Source organism: Doryrhamphus excisus, chromosome 4 (genome assembly GCF_030265055.1).
Source record: "Doryrhamphus excisus isolate RoL2022-K1 chromosome 4, RoL_Dexc_1.0, whole genome shotgun sequence".
Lineage (NCBI taxonomy): Eukaryota > Metazoa > Chordata > Actinopteri > Syngnathiformes > Syngnathidae > Doryrhamphus > Doryrhamphus excisus.
The window spans coordinates 15,948,863-15,971,565 of NC_080469.1; the positions used below are offsets into that span (position 1 = coordinate 15,948,863).

A 22,703-nucleotide genomic window follows, 5' to 3' on the forward strand; every position below is an offset into this window, starting at 1 on the left:
TATTCTCAGAAACGTACATATTTTGTCCTTGTAGGAAAAGTCGTAAATTTGTTAGAATAAAGGAGTAAATGTTTGCGGGAAAAAAAGTTGTACATTTCTGAGAAGAAAGTAAAATTTACAGGAGAAAAAAAACGTTTTACAATAAAAAATTTACAATAAGAATAAAGGAGTAAATGTATGTGGGGAAAAATTTTTAATTTACGAGGCTGACTTCAGTCATACATTTACAGGGGAAAAAAGTCATAAATTTATGTAAATAAAGGGGGAAATGTGTGGGAAAAATCATAAATTTATGGGAATAAAAGGAGTAAATGTACAAAGGAAATTTACAACACGAAAAAGGGACATTCATTCATTTTCTACCACTTATCCTCACAAGGGTCGCAGGGGTGCTGTAGCCTAAGCCAGCTATCTTCGGGCGAGAGGCGGGGTACACCCTGGACTGGTCGCCAGCCAATCACAGGGCACATATAGACAAACAACCATTCACACTCACATTCATACCTATGGACAATTTGGAGTCACCAATTAACCTAGCATGTTTTTGGAATGTGGGAGGAAACCGGAATACCCGGAGAAAACACACGCATGCACGGGGAAAACATGCAAACTCTCAAAAATGGGAGTTTACATATACTTCAAATTATTGAGTTGTTTTTTTTTGTCCCCTTGGAAAACATTCTATCATAAAGATGGTTGCTGAAATGCCAGGAGTGTAAACTGTGAGATACTAGGTGTGTTTTAAGAGGGGACAGATATATTCCTATTTTCACCTGTGTCAGTGTTTCAAAAATCCACTTGTGTTATTAATAAAGACTTTTATTATTTTATTAAAAGGTACAAAGTGTAATCCTCTACAATCACATCAGCCATTCACTTCCTTACGAAGCTACAAAAATGCTCTAACTCTTGTAAACATAACATAAAAACCCAGCATATTAACTTTCACAGAAAATCCTTATTGCACACCTCGCCTTCCACAAAGAATAAAAACAATCACACGGCACAAGTCAAGATTTGCACCGGACTTTTTGCATCATGGTGAGCTATACCATGCGGCACCACTACCAACAAAGTTCTGCAGTTAGAGCTACAAACAATTATTTGTTGGTAGCAGCACTGCCACACAGTGGACCTCTCTCCTGGACACACATGGTGATGTTTAGTTCAGCTATGCAAGGGAACCATAGCAATGATATCAATCTGTGTTTACTGGAAGTTGTGCACTCTGTTTACTCACCGGGTACATACGCCAGCAGTGTAAAAAAAAATCTGTAAACTGTGGAAAAATCTGTAAAAAATGTAAAAAATTAAATGAAAATCCTGCCATCCAATAATAATAATAATAACAATAATAATACATTTCCATATGCACCAATGCAAACTACAACCATAAGGATAGACATATTGTTATATCACTACCACTAGCATTGAATTTATATAGTTGCTAACACATTTCAGTTTATATACCACAAATGTGCCAACTAATGCCTCTATTCAATTCATGGCCGTGTTGAAAACCATGAAAAAAAAACTCATAAACAGCTGCGGCTGTAGGCAACCTCCTGATGTAGTATTTTTGTATTAACGCCACAAGAATCCAGTCGCTGCCAGCAGCTTTATTGGCATGCACTAATAAAATGTTAATAACATGAGAGCTAGCACTTTCTCATGCACTCAAAATCATTATTCATGTTTCAAATTGTTGGGTTACACAGTGGTCATCTACCAAAATTTATAGGCAGAATTTTTATCAGATTTATCTATCAGATTTAGGTGAATACGCTGACTAAGCAATGCCAACAAAGTATGAGAACTGAATGCAAACGTTACTTTTCATTCAAATATGTGAAATTATTTTTCCACAATGAATCCATCAGGAAAGAATACAGCACCTCCAGCTTCTTGGGACCTGATAAATCCCCCCGAAAGTCCACAGTCTGTCCACTCCGGGTGTTCACAAAAGGCAGATGAGACTCTTCCCTTCTTCTATCTCCTCCTGGACCTTATCACTAGAGGTGGCAATCTCCGCCTGCGCGGACAAAACAGCGCACAGGAAGGCCGCCAGGATTCCCCCAATGGCGGCGTAAAAAGCCCAGCCCAGCGAGCACAGGGCCGGCCTGAAGGCGGATGCCTCTGGCCCGCAGTAACTGACCACCTTCTCGGAACCCCAGCCGGCAGGGTACAGCATGAGACCCACCATGAGCAAGAGGCCTGGAGGGGTAGAAGGTCGACAACAGAGCCCACATCAGCTGCTAGCTCTCACGTGCCGTTATTTTCACACACACACACACACACACACACACACACACACACACACACACACACACACACTGATATGTGTTAAGAGAAAAAAAAAACATTTGACTCATCTGCAAAATGCAGTTCTCATCCAGATCCAGCAGGTGGCGCATGAGTACTAAAACGTATGGTGCACTTTTTGCAGTTCCAGTCAAATTTGACACTGTATGTGTGTCTGAACTTGTAGAATTATCTTGACCTATGGGACAGTCATAGTGGAGGCCTATGAATTCTACCTAGCAACAGGTGGTTATGTCATGTGACTCCGTAAAATAATGTGACCTGTTTTGTGGTTGTTATCATTATAGTTAATGTTATTATAGTTCTTCTTTTTTCCTCTGATTTTAAAATACACTATTTTCTAAAAAGACATTTAAATTTGGATTGTATTGTTTTTAGTAGTAAGTAATTTAATTTAACAGTTTTTTTCATTGTTATTTTTAACAAAATAATTTGGAAAAATGTAATGAAAATGTTCATGTTCTAGGTATTGTATTACAATTTTTATATTAAATACATTATTTTCTTGCATTATTTTATGAAATGTTAATTTTAATATTACATTATTTTTTCAGATTTTAAAATAAATTCCATTAAATTTTTTGTTTAAATATTTTTTGTTCTTAATTTAAAAAGAAAATAATAATAGTAATGATAATAATTTAATTGAAATTGTAATATTTTTACAATTATTATGATTACAACTCCCATTATTTGTTTTTAAAGTGATGATTAAAATGTATATTAAATGTATATTATACTAGTATTTATATTATTACTAGTTATATTGTACTATTTTTATTTATTTGTAATTTAATTTGTACTAAAAATGACATATCCATATCACAAGTCCATGCAGATGCATCCCTCACCTGCGATAGCCTGCATCAGACCACATATGTTGAAGATGCTTTTCCTCAGGATGCTCTGGAAGCACAGACTGAAGATGGAGATGCAGGCCACCACCCCAAGCACTAGCGTCCCCCCGGCCAGAAACAACATGGCCGCCTGCCAGAAACCACTGGCCACCTCTGAGAAGGTCCCGGCGTAGGGCCCGCAGCTAACACCTCCTCCCCGGGTGGCCAGGTGAAGGCAGCGGCTATAGAGGCCGAGGGAGGGCCGGTACTCCCCGGAGTCCACCCCCGCATGGCTCACGCTGGAATTAGAACGAGGGAATCCCAGCAGCCAGTCGGGGCTCATGAAGGCAATGAGCTCGGCGAAGGCCACGACGATGCTGAGCAGGGTCCACAGCATGGAGCGGCACGTTACGATGACGTGACACATGCTTTTACTCTGGAGATGTGTCCGGTGGAAAACAGAAAATAATAACGCTGAGGTCCACTTCTAGTTCTCCCTACAATGCACCAAAGCAGCTTCCCTCCTCCATGGTGCCTTCAGGAACACCTACACATGTACAAAGAAGCACAGAAGATGTAAACAAGCACACTCCCAGCCACAGTGATTCATCTCTGGTGTTTAAGCAGTGACATATTCATCCAAGAGCCATAATGGGCCACGACATTCCCACAAACTCTGCTCCCGACCAGCTGTGAGCAGCACCTCCAGATGTCTGCTGAGCTGATGAATCACACATACGTACAAACCAGCTCCATCCTGCTACGGCATTACTCACACACGCTCTATGAATTGCTATTATGGATAATGTGGTGGGAATGTAACAGCCGCCGGCATTCCACACAGTGTGACATCAGTCACAAGTTGACACATGACATCCATTGGGGGGGTCGTCATCCTATTCATTTAGACTTCATTATTGAGTCCCAATGGGCGTTTATTGTCAGCAATATGGCAATAAAGCTTATTAAATATGTTCAATTTACTGAGAAATTTTACAACTAGAACTTTTTAGAACTTTTAGGAAAAGTGGGAAATAAAAATGGGAAAAAGTTTGAATGCATTATTTTTTTAGGCAGAATCACAACAAACCTAAATCAAAAATGTGAAGAGAAAAAAAAAACTAAAAATAGTACAAAAAAAACAAAAAACGAAAAAAAAAAACAAAATAGTAAAATAGACAAGGGAAAAATGTCAAAAATAATGCTGCATTATAATTTTATAATAATGTAATAATAATTGTATAATAATTTATTATAATTTATAATAATTTTATAATTTTAGTGCTGCACTATTTACTGAGTAATACAAAAAATAAATGGGGAAAAAAGAAAGAAAACATTTTCATATTTACTGAGAAATGTAAAAAAAATGAACATATGCATTTTCTAAATTGAAAACAAAATAAAACTGTAAGAATAAAAAACAAAAAAATAATTGTTGCATTATTGAGTTGAGTTGTGAAACAAAACATGACAAAAAAAACATAAAAAAGGACAACAATAAAATAGCAATTCTTAATACATTATTTACTGATAAATTCCAGGGCCCCAGTCTTCCTCATTTCAGGGGGTTTTGAAATGAACTATTACATTTTGTTTCATTAAACACACCATAAATCCCCAGTTGTGTACATTGTAGACCTGCATTCTTCTTCTCTCTCTTGGATTCCACAGCATTCACCCCTAACCACACCTATTATGCTGTGATTGGTTAGATGTCGGGGGGTATGCTCCAGCACCCTGCCACCGCACCGATCTGGTTACGTACTAATGATCAATGTTCAACAAACAGTTCTTACGGCAGAGTAAAGACTTTCTGGCGGCCATTTTCAAGAGAAAGCAACAAAAGCAGCAATTACCACAGAGAAAGAGGCAAGCTGGCATACATAGACTTAGACTACTCGATCATTTATGAGATTTAGGAGTTGGAAATGTAGGACAGGGCCCCCATCGACAAAGATTCTTGGACCCACACCTTTACCTGGATCTGGTGGTAATGATAAGTGTTTCAAGTGACAGCGTCTGATTATTACACATTTTCCATTCAGGACAATGTGAAGGCGACACTGATGTTGTTGCTGTTTTCTGATTCTATCACAAACACTTCAAGGTAAAACATATCAGACATATCATAGCCACAACAGGATTCATGTGAGGTAATGGACCATGGTGGAATGCGGTCCTGATAACAAAATCACAGGAGCAAGTACGACAAACACTGATACACTATATGCATTATTCAAAAAATACGAATAAACACTACTGCAACCAATGAGCTGACCAATTTGATCTTTGACCTTAACTTATTGACTTTAAATCATCTTTTATGCTAAGCTGTCAGGTAACACAGATGTTTGGGGCTAAGCCTTCCTCTTCTTCTTCTATTCTGGTCGTCACAAGTCATCATTGTCGTACTGTGTGGTTTCACACACAGCAAGTAGCAATCACACACAGGCCCAGCACACACCCTTGTGCATCCCGTCTAAACAGCAGGACATGAACACTAAGACAAATACACCAGGCCATGCTACCTCTGTGTGTTTGTTTGCACTGACTTTATTTTAAGCCACCCACCAAGGTTTACCTTCACTGCAGTCTTCAGCTTTTTAAAGCCATCAAACAGTGTGTTTCATCATACAGTCCACAAATGCGGAGCTTTATGACTGCAATGCACCGCATTGAGTCTCTTTTAATTTCTCAAAAACTGGTCAAAACATGCAGTCACCTTTCTGACAAATACACCACAGGTTGGCTCTGTAATTAAACACAGAGTTGCCTTGAAATTTCTCACAAGGATAACTTTAGAACGTTTAGCCAAATTTCTTACACGCCTAAAGGGGACAGAAAAGCATGTGTGTAAAATTTGATTAGTTGAAAAACATGGTTTCATCACAGTTCCATCTTACAAACATTAAACTCATCACACAGCAAGCAACATTATAGTTCAGGAATATCAAAACAAGTATCAGAATGAGTTTTATATGAACAAAAACTAACATTACACAGTGTTCCTCTAATGTGATTCATTTGAGAATACCATTTAATTCAAATAAAAAGTATAGAAAATGGCGCTGCAATGCTGCTTCTGTCCACCAGAGGACCCGGAGCCCAAAGCAAAAAGAGGGAAGCTGACATCACTGCAGTGCCCCAATGAATGTGTTGCTCAGAGGCAATGCTTCATGAGTAAACTTTTTTTTTATTTTAAAGTCATATTGGGACCTGTTTGTATATTTGTATGCACAGCTTTTTGAGTATTAAGTTGCTGCGTGATTAATTTAGTGTTGTTAGTAGTGTTCTTTGAAACTAAGCATTGGTCTAATAATTATAAAACTTTCCAGATATATATATATATATCTGCTTTGCATGTATGCTTACATGTATTCCAAAGTATTTTGAACACAACCCATCATTGCTCCAGAAATGTATATCTCGAGTTTTGCAAGGTTATGCAAAAACACTGTGCCACATGTGCTACAGTCTCAAAACGTCAACACGGTCAAAATGTTACACCAATGTGATTGAAAACCGTCCTTTCACAACAGAAGGCATCAAAGCACCACATGGTATGTTTCTTTTGAGAGATTCCTATCATCATTCCACCGGAATGTTCTCTGCAGTCGTATTGTATTATTGTATTAGTGCTGAATGTGCACCTTAAACATCTACAATCTCCTCTGTGATGCTGACTAAGGCTGATATTCTACTTTTTGATACCCTTTTGAGATGAAACCTGATCTCCCATACTGACTGATGTGGCCTGCTTTCCCACACTCAAGTCATGACTTGATACTCAAAGATCATACATGCTCGGCAAGGTGCTCCGATGCTCCTCACAGTCGGCGTCATATCAGTGGGCCAACATGAACACGCTTCATGCTGCTACGAGGAAAAAACCCGCTATGGTGGAATTTATAACAAAAAAAAAAAACACCCACAGTATCACTAGTTGACAAGCAGCCATGCACAGCAGGCAGCTTTTGTGTTGGATTGACCACTATCGAAAGCAGTTGAAAAAATAATTTTCGTCTTATATTTGCCTCAATGCCAAAACCTAATTGTATTTTGGCATGAAACACCCAAATCAGGTGCTGTTTACATCTAGTGTACGCCATTGTTCCTGCATGGTTATGCATTGTCACCACCACTTCCTGCATCTGTGAAGCAGTCGTGGCATTATTTGGTCCCACTTTGGCCCCCCAAGATGTTGAACTGCAGTGAAGAAGCGCTCAATGCAGTATTGCAGGTATAGGAAGAGGAAGAAGAAGGCGATGACCGTAACTAGAAAGAAGTAAGCACGGACAGTGTGTGTGAGAGAATTGCTGATTATGATTAGTTACTAACAGAAATCCACAAGGAAGCTCCAAGAAGCTACAGAGGTTACTTGAAAATTCCCCCTTTTCTCCACTTTTTCTAAGAGGTGATGGAAAAGTTAACCTATTCATGTGAATGAGACATGCTTGAATACTTAGACTGGGGACACATTTAACTCAATGGCCATGTATACATGGACCCAAATATTCCAATTGCATTCGGTTTATGTAACCTTTGTATACACCTCATCCTGAAAGAAAAGTGCCAATCCGAATGAACATATCATCAGATTCCCAGGGGTGAAATATTCCTTTCCCCAATCCGATTGAGGTATCTTGTACCCACTCAAACGGAAAGTTTCAGTGTGCATTACCGCCATCTGTGGAACAGAATCTAAACACTTCTATACTTTATTCACAAGTCCAGTTTTTCTTTAAAAATATGATCTATATCTATCTATGTACCGAGTTCAATTATAAAATATTAGCAAGATTGAATTTTATCTTTTCCTGTTTAAATTTATACCGGGTGCGTTCTTTCAGCGCATGCTCAGATATGACGTAACATACAGCTTGAGATGTTCTTCAGTTTTTAAAATGGAGGCAAGCAATTGGCACTGGACTGCTTTTTGATCCAAACTAAATTTCAAGACTGGACGAACGAAAAACTGGCAATCTGGAGTTATTCCAACAAGCGAAAGAAAAACTTGGGGAAGTCGGTATCATGTGACGTTGATGTTTACACTTTACTGTGCATGCCCCATTGACTATTCTGTTTGATTATAGCGGCGAATGTAGACAAAAGATAGGAATATTCCTTTCCATGTATACCATGTTTTCGGAAAAGTCATTTGGAAAGAGGAAAAAGTCCTCATGTAAACATGGCTCATGACTGAAAAGACTAAAGTCGGAGTCTAAGTCCGGACTCATTGATATCAAAGTCAAGTTGCAAGTCTTTGTGGTTGTCAAGTCCAAAGTGACTCAAGTCTGACTTGAGAACGATGGTGGCCGGTTCAGCCCAAGAGGGCTCCAGGTCCAATATATCTGTCATCCAATGACATAATATACTGCAACATGAAATCCACTTACTTGTTGCTTTGTGCCACCATATTGAAGTATTTGTCACAACCGAACATGCTGTCCTGTTCTGATAAAACTGCTTTTACAGCAACAGCCATGCTAATCTCTTCAGCGAGGCGTCATTGTTTACTTGCTTGCAGTCTTATCTCCTCCAAATATGCTGCTTTGTCATAAAAAGTCATAACATAAGATACAGCAAACACACAATGTGAGCTTTGTTTGGCAATGATTTTTCTATTAGTTATAAGACCAAAGGTTAACATTCTTGGTCCTCGATCAAGATGACATGTCGTGGCATGACAGAGTAGCAGACAAGCTGTAACATTAGCAGGAAGAAGGACAGCTATGCCCTGCAGCCATGACTCAACAGAGAGCATTCATCACAGATCACCTTTACACACTACACCAAAGCCTGGAGAAATTAAAATCTCTTCTGGTATCAAACAATCTGTGAAATACTAGACGTGCAATATGGATGAAATAACAGCAGATTCACCAGTCAAAACGAACACAACAACCCCCAACTATTACAAAAAGTCACACGGAACTTCAGTGTTTGAACAGCTGCCGCCCATGACATCACGCTACACCTCGAAGGATTGACTCAACTCTACTCTACATGTTTTGCTTCTTCTTTGTTTTTTGTGCATCCGCAGCGGCACTACTTTAGTGTCAACATACACGTCAGCATTTATTGTCAACGTTAAAGTGGCCCATTTCGTTGTTATACAGTGTTACTTCTTCTCACATTTGGGTCACAAGTGAGTGAGAATTAGAATGTTGATGACAACAAACAATGGAAATCCTAAATTTAAATGCTACGAAAGTTAAACTTTAGACTCAAAAGTGAGACAAAATGATTTCAATATGAGAGCAAGGTAAAGGAGGCAGAATTAACTTTTTCTTTGTCTTTTTGCTACACTTAATGCAATTGCAAACCAGCATCAACATGTAATAGCGGTGGAAGTTCACTCATTCATTCATTCATTTTCTACCGCTTATCCTCAAGAGGGTCGCAGGGGTGCTGGAGCCTATCCCAGCTGTCTTCGGGTGAGAGGCAGGGTACACCCTGGACTGGTCTCCAGCCAATCACAGGGCACATATAGACAAACAACCATTCACACTCACATTCATACCGATGGACAATTTGGAGTCGCCAATTAACCTAGCATGTTTTTGGAATGTGGGAGGAAACCGGAGTATCCGAAGAAAACCCACACATGCAAACTCCACACAGAGATGGTTGAGGGTGGAATTGAACTCGGGTCTCCTAGCTGTGAGGCCTGCGAGCTAACCACTCGTCCACCGTGTAGCCTGGAGGTAACAGAATTTTAAAAAAATGTTATAATTATTGTAGGTCAGTCTCCATTTTTAACATTCTGGAAAATATATATTTTTTAATTTAAATTGACCATAAATTTAAATCTGTAGGAGTACAAATTTAATTGTATATAGACCTAAAATGCTCTAATTAAGGACTTGATTGGTTTTGTTCTGCTGTATTGTGCAATATACATTTTACAAATAACAGCCTCTATCCAAATATTGTCTGATTCTAATTAAAATCAAAACACCCTTGCTATAATTACAGTATATTTTTGTGATTCCATTTGTATATGCAATATTAACCAGATATTGGCACATGGTACACATGTAGCGCACCAAAGGAAAAGAGACATTCCCCAGTGTCATTAGCATGCACATGCAAGTGAATTAAAGTGGACCACCCGATCGAGTGCCACTCAACCTAACAAAAGCAGCTCAGTGGAACCCCCCCCCCCCCCCCTCCCTCTCGCTTAGAGCCACCATCATGGGCCCAGAATGCTCTCCTTCATCCACAAAGACGAGCCGACACGACCTTCAACCTTTTCCCCGCGTGCAGTGGGCCGGCCCCTCCATGCCAGCATCGGCTCGCCAGTGGCCCCTGCACACAAAGCCCCTCAGTGACCTCACTTTTCACAAACACAAAGACAGCCATGACCCAGCCATACTTCACTGTCTCACTAAGGGGAAAGTAGACAAAATGTTTTTTTTTTCATGTCCAAAGTTCCACTGAAAACCAAGAAACTGGACTCACTCGGTTTCAAATCAAGTGAGGGGGTTTCCTTGTGTTCGCATCTGGTATGCCCTTGAACTCAAGCACTTTCCTGGTTTTGTGGAGTTTGTGTTGTAGTGGTCCTTCCCCTCGCTGCATGCATAGCTCCATGGGTGGCTATTGAGGGCAGGCCCCCTCCCCTGCTTCTCAAGGACTGTTGTGGAGGACGAGGAGGACCTCAGGCTGCTGAGCATGCACAAATGTATGAAGGGCATATTTGGAAATCCAAATAAAAGCTGAAGAGCTGTGAAGCCCAACACGGAGGCCCTCGAGTCCAGTAGCAACTTATACAAAACGTTTGCTTTTTCTTTGGCTTTAAAGAAGCAGCCTCAACGGGGGCATTAAGAGATAGAGAACATGGCAGAACTTGTCAGACGGTTTTCTTGGTTTTGCTATTACAGTATAGAATAAAAAGTAGTTCATTTCTTCACACTTAGCATTAACAAGTGCAAAAATATGATGCCTCATGAAGTTACCATTTTTCACCAGGACATGACGGACATCTGTAACTTCATTTGTGGGCTTGTTTCTATGCAAAGTTCAGGAGTTTGATGAGTTTGAACCCTCCATGTCCGCTCGTCCATAACAGTCCACAACAGCACATTTTGGAGCCAATTCTTCACTTCATCATGCTCCGCGTGGCAAAAGGGGACGCCCCAGAGGAAAACTTTACTGCTCTAAGCTTCCTCTTCTACAGCTCAGATGACAAATTTGAGATTGTCATCTCAGCTTCATTTTAGTTTCTATTTTGTCTAAAAATGTTTCTAATACGGGCGACTCCAAATTGTCCTTAGGTATGAATGTGAGTGTGAATGGTTGTTTGTCTATATGTGCCCTGTGATTGGCTGGCGACCAGTCCAGGGTGTACCCCGCCTCTCGCCCGGGATAGCTGGGATAGGCTCCAGCACCCCCCACGACCCTCGTGAGAATAAGCAGTAGAGAATGAATGAATGAATGAATGCCTGTTCTGGTGATCAAGAATGTTGGGTATTGTGAAGACAGGCAATTTCTGAGCCTGGTGACATCATAATGTGCAAATTAGATGAGATGAATTTATTCCAATCACTATTGATACTGATGATTTTTCTCATTTACAGTATGCCTTTATCCTCCAACTGTTTACAACCTTTGAAAAAACAAAAAAAATTTGTAAAAATCCTAAGGGGGTTAGACTTGTGCGCGTTTTATTGTATTTTATGTCTCAATTTTAACAGTGCTTAACTTTTTTTACACTTGTATGACAGCGTGTTGTAATGATTTGTTCTTTCAATTATTCCTAATGGCAAAATCAGGTTTGTGAAATAAAATCTTAATTATCACTTTCCCTTTCCTGTGCATTATAATGCCCAAAAATGAGTTCATATGAGCTAGCTAACAATGCATGTCATTGGGACACACCTATTTCGACAACAAAGCCCTCTAACAACATTTATATACATTCTAAGATCATGCATTAACAGGTACATTGATGCTAACATGTCATACTTACAGTATCTTGCCGTATTTTGATGATTTAAAACATTACCGGATCGTCTTTCCAAGGCGCTTTGATTTCAGAGACCCATTGATCGGAACTAACGCTACTTCCGTAAACAATTTATGACGCCTCCTTCCCCCAGGCAGAGAATAATGTTACTGTGTGTTATAGTTAAACATAAACACACACACACAAAACAGTTAGTTACTCACAATGTAATGAAAACAAAATAACAGCTTCACGGGACATTGTGTTAATCCGCCAGAAATATAGTCCTCTGTATTAGGTGCTACAATAATAATATCGCTAAAGCTCGGTTAATATACAGGTCAGTTATGGAAATGGAAAACTTTGGTGTTTTTTTATTCGGATAAAGTAGCTGTAAGCGTAAAAGTAGCTGTGTCCCAATGACATGCATTTTAGCTAGCTCATATTGACTTGTTTTCCTACGTTATACTGCACAGAAAAGGGAAAGAAATATGTGTTTATGATTCACATAGGGATTGTGAATGATGGGCAAAATACCAAAACAGAAATTAACAGAAATTGGACAGAATAAATCTTTCTGGATAACAGGGACTACAAATAAACATTTTCCTAGGTCAAATGAGTACTTGTACTCAGTACTTGAGATGTCTAAGCATTTCCTCGTATTATATTTGATTTTTTTGTCTCAATATTTACCATGGTGAACTTCTTTTTACACTTGACTGTTGAGAATATTAAAATGTTACTTCAAATATTGCCTGGAGAGTTTGTCCTCATTATTCTAAGAATAAAAAATATTCGTGGACATGGTCTAATTGGGTGGCATGGCGGTCTAGTGGTTAGCGTGCAGACCTCACAGCTAGGAGACCAGGGTTCAATTCCACCCTCGGCCATCTCTGTGTAGAGTTTGCATGTTCTTCCCGTGCATGCGTGGGTTTTCTCCGGGTACTCCGGTTTCCTCCCACATTCCAAAAACATGCTAGGTTAATTGGCCACTCCAAATTGTCCATAGGTATGAAAGTCCATAGGTATGAATGTGAGTGTGAATGGTTGTTTGTCTATATGTGCCCTGCGATTGGCTGGCGACCAGTCTAGGGTGTACCCCGTCTCTCGCCCAAAGACAGCTGGGATAGGCTTCAGCACCCCCGCAACCCTTGTGAGGAAAAGCGGTAGAAAATGAATGAATGAATGAAGTATCTCCTGCACCCTACAGCTATGATAAACTGTTGTAGTATTGCTATAGTCGGTTACATTGACCAAAAAAAAGTCCATACTTTGACTGTTTATGGAGATGCGATTTGCATGTCTCTTGTTATGATATACAGTACAGAGTCAAAGGATAGACAGACATTCATATAGTGCACGTTGCTCTTAAATACAATGAAAGGTTTTCCCCCCTTATCTGATAGCAACAATATGGAGAGTACAGTGTAAGGGGATGATACTGAATAAAATAAAACATTGATTCCCAATAGTGCTAAAACGTGAGATGAAGCATAATAAAATGACATAATAAAATGAACTGACACAATCCGAGGGTTAACAAATAACACCTGAACAGAAACATACTTCCATACCTGCCAACCTGAAGCTACAAAGCAGACTCCAATGAGTGGATGATTAATCGCTGGTCTCTCCAAAAAAGAAAAAAGAAAGTGACGGGTAAGAGTTTTGTTGTTTTTCTCTACTTTTGTTTCCCAGAGTAGTTCAGCTTCATTCACTCACTTAAAGACTTGTCCCTCTTCTGATCTGAATGTACCACCTCCTCCTCCTCTTCTCCCCTTCTTCTTCTTCCTCCTCCTCTCACTCACGCAGCCAAATGACGTCACCCTTTAACCCCTATCGCCCCCTACAGACCGTGAAGGGAATTGCGAATTTTGTAGTAATAAGTATTTGCGACACTAGTTTTCATTTTCCTCTTCTACTTGTACGGACTTATATATTTTTTGTAATTACTTTGTTGATTTATCATTATTTATGTACTATGTGTTTATTTTTAATTTATTATTTTATTATTAGCATGTACTTATGTGCCTATCTATGTTTTTAATGTTGTTTGATAATAGTATTATTAAATATTTGTATATGCATGAAACCAGTTCATGCTTGATTGTATATATTTATTGATATTCTTTTACAATAATTGACAAGATACAGTATGAATATGGATGCTTTTTTTTTACCAAAATTACATAAATAAAGACCACTAAACTGAATTATATCTGGAAACTAATGTAACTGTAGATTAATTATATTATGAAATATCAATTTATTAATATATAAAGATTGTATAACACATGGGAAATATACTTTTACTTAACTTTTTTATTTATCTAGTGTCTTTGCTATTTTTATTAAGCAATTATATTTTTAATCCTAATTTATTCTTGAATCAAAATGCCCTTTACTTGATGTTACACTCTAGTCTATATAATTAGTTATAATTAATAAAAAAATAATAATTTAAAAATGTAAATAATTTTACCTTTTTTATTTTAGATTTTTAAAATATTTATTTGAACAAATCATTATACTATATAATATATATATATAGTATATATCATACTATATAGTAACAATTACAGTAGTTGATACTAAAAAAAATTGAAATCCATGAAATAAACCTTTAATTTTTTTTACCTAAACAGTAAAATAATACTCAATTATGTGCATTATGTGCATGTACATGTATGATATATATAATTTATATGTATCTTTGTATTGAGAATATGGCTGAACGATTATTCTGTGAATGCCGAAAACCAGACGTTTAAGTTTTGTTCTATTTTGGGGGCTACAAATAGAAAGAGAAGACATATCAGTGATCATCATTCTGCACATTCCATGTGATGTCATCACACAGAGAATGCTCATTTTCATATACGCACATTTGGACTTTTACAAATGTTAAGGCACAAAACCCTAACTTTAGCTTGTGTATGTTCCACTTCACCGCCACAAGCCACAGAACGTATCTTCCCAAGCCGACTCTCACTTTCCTTTTTGGGTTTGGGAATGCGTTGGATAGTAACGCCCTGCCTGTCACCACCCCCTCCATGGTCATTATTTTAGGGCTTCCTCTTTCTTCACTACTTGTGTCCATGTATGCTGACTTAGTGAGAACACAGAGGGAGGTTTTGTGAATGTGTATGTGTCTGTATGGGGAGATTAGTGAGGTTAGAAGACGAAGAGGAAGTTCCGCACACATGATATCACTTGTGGTGCAGGGTTCTACATAAATACATGCATGTCTGTGCTGTAGCATCAATTTCAAACACCAATTATGTCAGGATTGCTTTAGAAATGGTGCAAAAAAATGTCATTTGAATTGAAGACACTGTTGGATGCTGGGAATGTGGTCACCCAGGCTCACACATAAGCAGAAGAAGACTAGAGACACCTTCACATGTTATTCAATCAGACGGTATGGTCAAACTTTTGATGTTTGTCACCTTCAAATGTTGCAGATCATCAAACAAATGTAAAAACGAGTCAGTGACAACACAACTGAACACAAAAAGCAGTTATTAAATGAAACTTTAACATTTAGGGAGAAAAAAATCCAAACCTGCACGGCCCTGTGTGAAAAAGGGATTCTGAAGATTTGGGACTCTAGCAAACCACAGTGAGATGGCGAAATCATGGAACCAGACCAAGCAAAATGACCCCAAGAGCACAGCGATGGCTCAACCAAGAGGTCACAAAAGACCCCCTAACAACATCTAAAGACCTGCAGGCCTCACTTATCACAGTTATGATTAGTGTTGATGACTCCACCATTAGAAAGACACTGGGCAAAGTTCCAAGATGAAAACCACTGCTGAACATAAAGAACATTCAGGTTCGTCTCAATTCTGATGATCCCCAAGACCTTTGGGAGAATACTGTCTGATGAGACAAACCTTTTGGAAGGTGTCCCATTATATCTGGCATAAAAGTAATGCCACATTTCATAAAAAAAAAACATCATACCAACAGTAAAATATGGTGGTGGTAGTGTGATGGTCTTGGGCTGTTTTGCTGCTTCAGGACCTGGAAGACTTGTTGTGATAAATGGAACCAACTTGGGTTCTTTAGCAGGACAATGATCCAAAACACACCAGCAAGTCCACCTCTGAATGGCTGAAGAAAAACAAAATGAATACTTTGGAGTGGCCTAGTCAAAGTCCTGACCTGAATCCTATTGAGATGCTGTAGCATGACCCTAAAAAGGCGGTCCATGTTAGAAAACACTCCAATATGGCTGAATGACAACAATTCTGCAAAGATGAGGGGGCCAAAATTCCTCCACAGCGCTGTAAGAGACTTGTTGCAAGTTATTACAAATGCTTGATTGCAGTTGATCCTACTAAGTGTGGCAACAACTTGATGGTAGGGGTGTCACAAGGTGTCAGCTCATAAAAAGACAAGTGGAACTTTTTGTGTGTGTCACATTAAATCTGGTGTAAAAGTAACGGCAGTAAAATATAGTGGTGGTAGTGTGATGGTCTGCAGAGGTTTTGTTGCTTCTGCTGTGATAAATGGAACCATGAATCCTGCTGTCTAGCAAAAAATCTGAAGGAGAATGTCCTGACATCTTTTGGGGACTTTAAGATGAAACTAACTAACTGCAGCAGGACGACCCAAATCAAATGAGATGGAGGTGTACCCAATGTTGTGGCCTACTTTCGATTCCCTATGTCTCCCTATGTCAAACACAGAAGAGATGGTCTTATACGGTCATTTCACACAAGAGCCTCACAAATATTTGGATGATTTGCTTACAGAGCTGCTATTTATGCGACAAGCTTCTTCCTACTAAAGTCAACATATACAGTCATTCATGAGTATAAGAAGCGTGACTCGTTCAAGTCACACCAAATAAAAATTTGGAATCATAGCTCGCTGGCATCGACCATTGCCAAGATAAACAACATGGACATTCAGTACAGTTGAGAATCACATCTTTACCTTGGAGGTATCTTATGAGCCACTGAATCATTTTAGTGCAACAGAAGGAGTGCAAAAGTTATTTGTCTTATCCCTGAAGGACAAAAATGACACAACTGATGAAGAAAAATTGCAAAAATGCATGACAGATAGATGCAAATCTCAATCTATCACAGTCAAAAGTTTGGATACACTTTCCCATACAATAAAAATCTGCCAATATTTAATTATTGTAGTTTTTATTTTATAAGAAGAAAGCCTTGGACTAAATACTTGAAATAAGATATATTATCGTGAAAACCGCAATATCATGAGAGGAAAAAAAGCATACACTAATAAAAAGACTCAAAGCTAAAGCCCTAATATAATAAAAAATATCAGTAATTTTTCTACAATAAAATGTTAATAACAACAATAAAGTTGCAATTCCAAGATAAAAGTCATAATAAACAATAACTTGTATGGAAAAATAAATAAATCACATACAATCAATCATATTATGTTTAATATTATGGAATTAAGGTGGTGATTTAAGTGAATGATAGTAATATTCAATGGGAAGTGATTTTACAAGAAGCCAGAGAATGATACTAATAAAGAAGATGAGGCATTCACTGACAGCGCCCTCCTGTGGCTCAACAATACAGATGCATGTACAGCGGAAGCACTGTACAATTTAGTCAATTTAGTCTGATTTCAATATAGTATATTTTTTAAATATAATAAAACATATATTAACTGTACTAGGAATATTTTAAGTCACATTCAAACATTCTCATCAGTGTACTGTATATTATATACTTCATATGTATACTGATACTACTGATACTACACTGGCATCCAAAATATGGATATTTGGATTGTTTTTTTAAATAAATTTTCCCTGTTTAGCTTTAGGTGTCCATCAAATCCACATTATGGGCAGTTAGCTTGTTGTGTAACATGAGCTGTGATTGGCCCAGACGAGGGCGTGAGGAGTAAAAAGCGGTACACACAGAACAAATGAACAACACGTCATGTATAAAAACTATTAACACTTGACTGATACACACAGAGAGCAAGATGTGGTGTTTTTTACTTTTTGGAGCTGAGAAGTTGTCTTCAGATATTTGAATTGTTTGGCTGATTTGCCGTGAAAGAGAACATGTGACCAGCAAGAAGACTGACCTTTATCAGCAAAGAGTCAAAAGTTAACCATTATCAGCTTGACTGTTTCCACGTAAGATCAACCTCTTTTCTGCACACTGTTGCTCTTCCTGCTGAAAATCATTTTTTTTTCTTGTGCTGTTTTTTTTTGTCTTTGTTGGCCAACTTCAACGTGCAATTTCCACCCATCCACTCCCTTATTTCACCTTCACTCTTTGCCGCTTCTCCACCTGTGTCACTTCCAGCCAGTGAAAAAAATAACATCAATACAGTCTTGTCGTGGAATTATGTGAATAAAGTCATAATTATGTATATGAAGTGGTGATTTTGTGGTAATAAAGTCATAATATTATGGGAACAATTAAATTATTCTGACAATAAAGTTGAAATATCATGAGAATCATGTATTTGTTATGATAACAAAGTCAAAGAATTACTATAAAAACATATTAATTCCGGCTACACAGCGGACGAGTGGTTAGCACACAGGCCTCACAGCTAGGAGACCGGAGTTTAATTCCACCCTCTGCCATCTCTGTGTGGAGTTTGCATGTTCTCCCCGTGCATGCGTGGGTTTTCTCCAGGTACTCCGGTTTCCTCCCACATTCCAAAAACATGCTAGGTTAATTGGCGACTCCAAATTGTCCATAGGTATGAATGTGAGTGTGAATGGTTGTTTGTCTATATGTGCCCTGTGATTGGCAAACTCCACACAGAGATGGCCGAGGGTGGAATTGAACTCGGGTCTCCTAGCTGTGAGGGCTGCGTGCTAACCACTATTACCACAGCCTATTATTAGTTATATTCTTGTAAAACAACAACTTTACGATGTGACTCCTATAAAAGTATAACTTCATTATCATAAAATTATGACTTGTTATCATAAAATCACAGTTTTATTCTGTAATTTGACTTGATTGTCATTTGACTGTTTTCATGATATTATTTTATTATTCTTGTCAACTGGTTTGTTATTGGATTATCACGACTTTGTAACATTTTAAGCATAAATGTTTGGTATGTTCTCCATCAGCGGGCGGCATTGTGGATTCTCTTCACTGATCTTTTTTGTAGCACAGTTAGTGAGTGGAGAGTAGAGTCTACTTCTATGGGAAAGCCACATTTGTTTAAAATTCCTAAAGACACTACCAGTGGTTGGAGTTCCTGATTCACTACCAGCAAAAGAAATACATTTTAATTTTCACACTGGACTGTTATGTGAACGTGGGCCAGTATGCAGCTGGACTAGCCGACAAACTTCCAAATTTTCTGTTCCAATCTTACTTGGTTGTGTGGAAGAGTCAGAAAAGCAAGCAGTAAGTAACAATTTATCAGTGTCCTAACCGTGGTTATTTTGTGTAGGTCAGGGAACAAAAGCGCTTGTCTGTGTAGCATTATAGAGTGTGTAGCATTATACAGTGTGCATACAGGGAGCAGGGTTGCTAGTGGCCGTTTCCCACCCCAATTAGTGGTTTTAAGTGACTTTTTTTAAACACTGCTAGTCCCGAAAAAAACATTATACATTACTTACCCCTGAGAGACGTATTGAAGTAACCTTCTTTCTTGAGAAACTTTGGACTGTCCAGTTTCTACTTCCGGATCGGATTCGTAATCCAACACATATGAATGTATGTTCAAAAAGACAAATCGCCGTTTATTATCAACTCCGATACCGTTTACCAACTCCTATAAAGTTAGCGGCACAATCCGGAAGTCCTTCTAAGCACTCAGGAGTGTGACCAACCACAGCAGAGTGGGTGTGCCTGGAGGCGGGCCATGGAAGCATGAAATCCAAAGAAATACAGCTGGATAGGTGCAGATTCTGCAATATCTAGAAAGCTTTCTGTGCTGGTTATTGTGTGTAGCTGCTCTATAGGAGTACACAACGGGTAAAAATGAGAGTAATAGGTCCTCTTTAATGTACGTAGTATATTTACATGAAGGGAGGATTGTTGAGAATGTTCACTTGATTATAAGTTTGACAAACATGCTGTTTTTTGCCCTTTTTTTCTTTTTAGTGTGACCTTAATTGACCTTTTGTACACCCCAGCCTATGGAATAACTGGTTGAGCAAAAGAGCAGAGGATAGACATCGGTAATATATACATAAAAGTGTTGTACATTCACAAACGTTTGCTTGTAAAATCTCCCAGTGAGGTTTATGAGCCCAAGGAGGAAAAAAATAGCTGATTGTCTTGTATTACGACACACTGTATTATGACACATGGGGTCACATCATGTGACGTAATATACACTGCTGCACGGCACTGGATCCAAATGTGTTCCTTTCTATACGCCGTGGTGACCCTTGAAACATCGTCCTCTAAAGTTACACATACAAACATACCGAGACGCAGCTCTACGTGCACATGAGGGACACGTGGTGTCACATTCAGCTGCTACGGGACAACACGCTCAACAGCCTTTCTTTGTGAGGACATATGGCATGAACCAAAACCCGCAGAGAGCCTCAGAGAACCAACTGTATTGCAATTCACATCCTACTACATTGGTGATGCGTTTGCTAATTGCACGGATAGTAAAGGTGACAAACTATGGTCTCTTGCATGCAAAGCATGCAACAAAACATTCATTTAAACAACCTGTAAAATGTTTATGTATAGTTAATGTTATGTACAATATATCTATGATCCTCAAAGGTGATTTACATGAATAAATATGAATATAATATAAAATATTAATAAAGAAAACAATAATATATTCAAATTAGAAGCAAGTGTCTGGCAGTTAATGTAAATACTAAACATTTTATGCATGTTTCCATATAAATGTAAACTTAAAATTGTGCATTTTTATCATTAACACTGTTAACAATGCACACATTTAGATTTAAGCAGTGTGACCACTGATGAAATCCTCTGGTGAACTGAGGTGTTTTTGTGCACTTTGACTCTTTTGATAAAATGTCTGTGTGTGTGTGTGTGTCTATATGTGTGTGTGTAGTGTGTGTGTGTGTTGTGGGGCAGGAGTTGGACCTCTAATCTCCCTCAAACTGGATCAACCCAGAGCTAACAGAACACAGCAGCACTCTGCTGTGTGTACAAATAAGGACACATATGCGTTACTAGATAACTAATAAATGTAATGATCAACAGCCGGCTTGTTAAATAGTGCAGAATGATGCAATTTGCTAGCCTATTGTTGACACGCTTTTTAGATCACTGACAAGCTCAGACCAACACAGTGTACATTAGATCCTCGCTTTTCCTCGGGGTTGCCCTCTGGGACTATCAGCAAATGGAGTAAAAATGTCCATAAAAGTGTAGATTTTTGACACGTCTCACTCCGCCCAAACCCTGATGCTAGCTTGATGTTGATGTTCTCTCCTGATTTTGAATCAACAGTTGCAATACTCTCCCATTCTCTTTGATAATGCTATTGTTCAATCGCAACACAGCAAGGTTTAAGCCCTAAAAAGGCCACTTATTAAATGCATTTAAAGGGGACATGTTATGCTTTTTAGACTTGTCTGACCTATGAATGTAGTTAGAATGTCGTATTCCCATGTTAACCCATGCCAAAGTTTCAGATAATGAGGTTTGCGCATTTGGAAGTGAGCCCTGAAAGTAGTTTGGGATGGGAAACACTCGGTTTCAGAAGGAGTGGTAAAACTGCCCCTTTGTGATGTCACAGAGGGGCGGACTTCCTTATACGGGCGTGACCGTATAAGCCCGTATAAGCTTTCTGCCCTTCCCCAAGTTCTCCTTCTCTGTTTACATTGCTAGCAACGGCTTGAAAGGGAAAGCCACATTTGTTTACAAGTTCCTGATTCCCTACCAGCAAAAGAAATACATTTTGCCAACGGCATTTCACCCTGGACTGTTCTGTGAACATGGGCCACTATGCAGCTCGACTAGCCCACAAATTTGCTGAAGCCTGACGCCTTACAAACATTACTTGTCTGTGTAGCATTATAGAGTGTGCATACAGGGTGCGGGGTTGCTAATAGCTACAATCAGAAGATCTACCCGAGTTTTTTTAAACACCGGTAGTCCCGCAAAACACATTAAACCGATTAGCTAAAATGCTAATGCAATTACCATTGCCGTCAAAGACCATTACCGTCTTGAAAAAAATCCTTTTTGAGAAACTTTGGGCTGTCCAGTCATCCAACACATGTGGCTGTATGTTAAAAGTGTGCAGGTGCAGATTCTGGAAGAACTAGAAAGTTTTCTGTGCTGGTTATCATGTGTAGCTGCTCAATAGGAGTCCACAACTCATTACAAAGGGCCGAAAAGTGAGCTTAACCTTTAAGTAGGTCAGATTTTGATTGATTCATTAATGTTGTGTTATTGCGACATTGATCATTTCTATTTTAATTTTTTCCCATGGAAAGTTGTTTTGGAAATAAAGGTTCCACTGTCCGACAAGCTGAAACTTCCAAAACAATGACTCTTGTGAATTGTGAAGGAGGGGAAAAGTCACTAATTGGAGAAAATGATTCAAATATGGGTTATTGTCATAATAATCATTTAACTGGCAGATCTCTTGGTCTTCAT

General features: G+C 38.6%; 1 protein-coding gene across 1 annotated transcript; it reads right to left on the minus strand.

Annotated features, from left to right (window-relative positions):
* Nucleotides 1-798: 798 nt before the first annotated feature.
* On the minus strand, nucleotides 799-13,897 carry LOC131128588 (LHFPL tetraspan subfamily member 2a protein-like). Its single transcript, XM_058071565.1, has 3 exons — nucleotides 13,686-13,897; nucleotides 3,174-3,705; nucleotides 799-2,214 (listed from the first exon to the last, which is right to left on the minus strand). Exons 2-3 carry the CDS (start codon nucleotides 3,583-3,585, stop codon nucleotides 1,958-1,960), a joined length of 669 nt encoding a protein of 222 aa, XP_057927548.1. The 5' UTR covers nucleotides 3,586-3,705; nucleotides 13,686-13,897; the 3' UTR covers nucleotides 799-1,957.
* Between the last annotated feature and the right edge of the window lie 8,806 nt (nucleotides 13,898-22,703).

Bases quoted from the DNA above. Each gene is read 5' to 3' on its own strand.
- LOC131128588 (XM_058071565.1), bottom strand. From the start codon at position 3,585: ATGTGTCACGTCATCGTAACGTGCCGCTCCATGCTGTGGACCCTGCTC. The intron at 2,215-3,173 runs GTGAGGGATGCA...CTACCCCTCCAG, and splicing joins TCTGATGCAGGCTATCGCAG to GCCTCTTGCTCATGGTGGGT.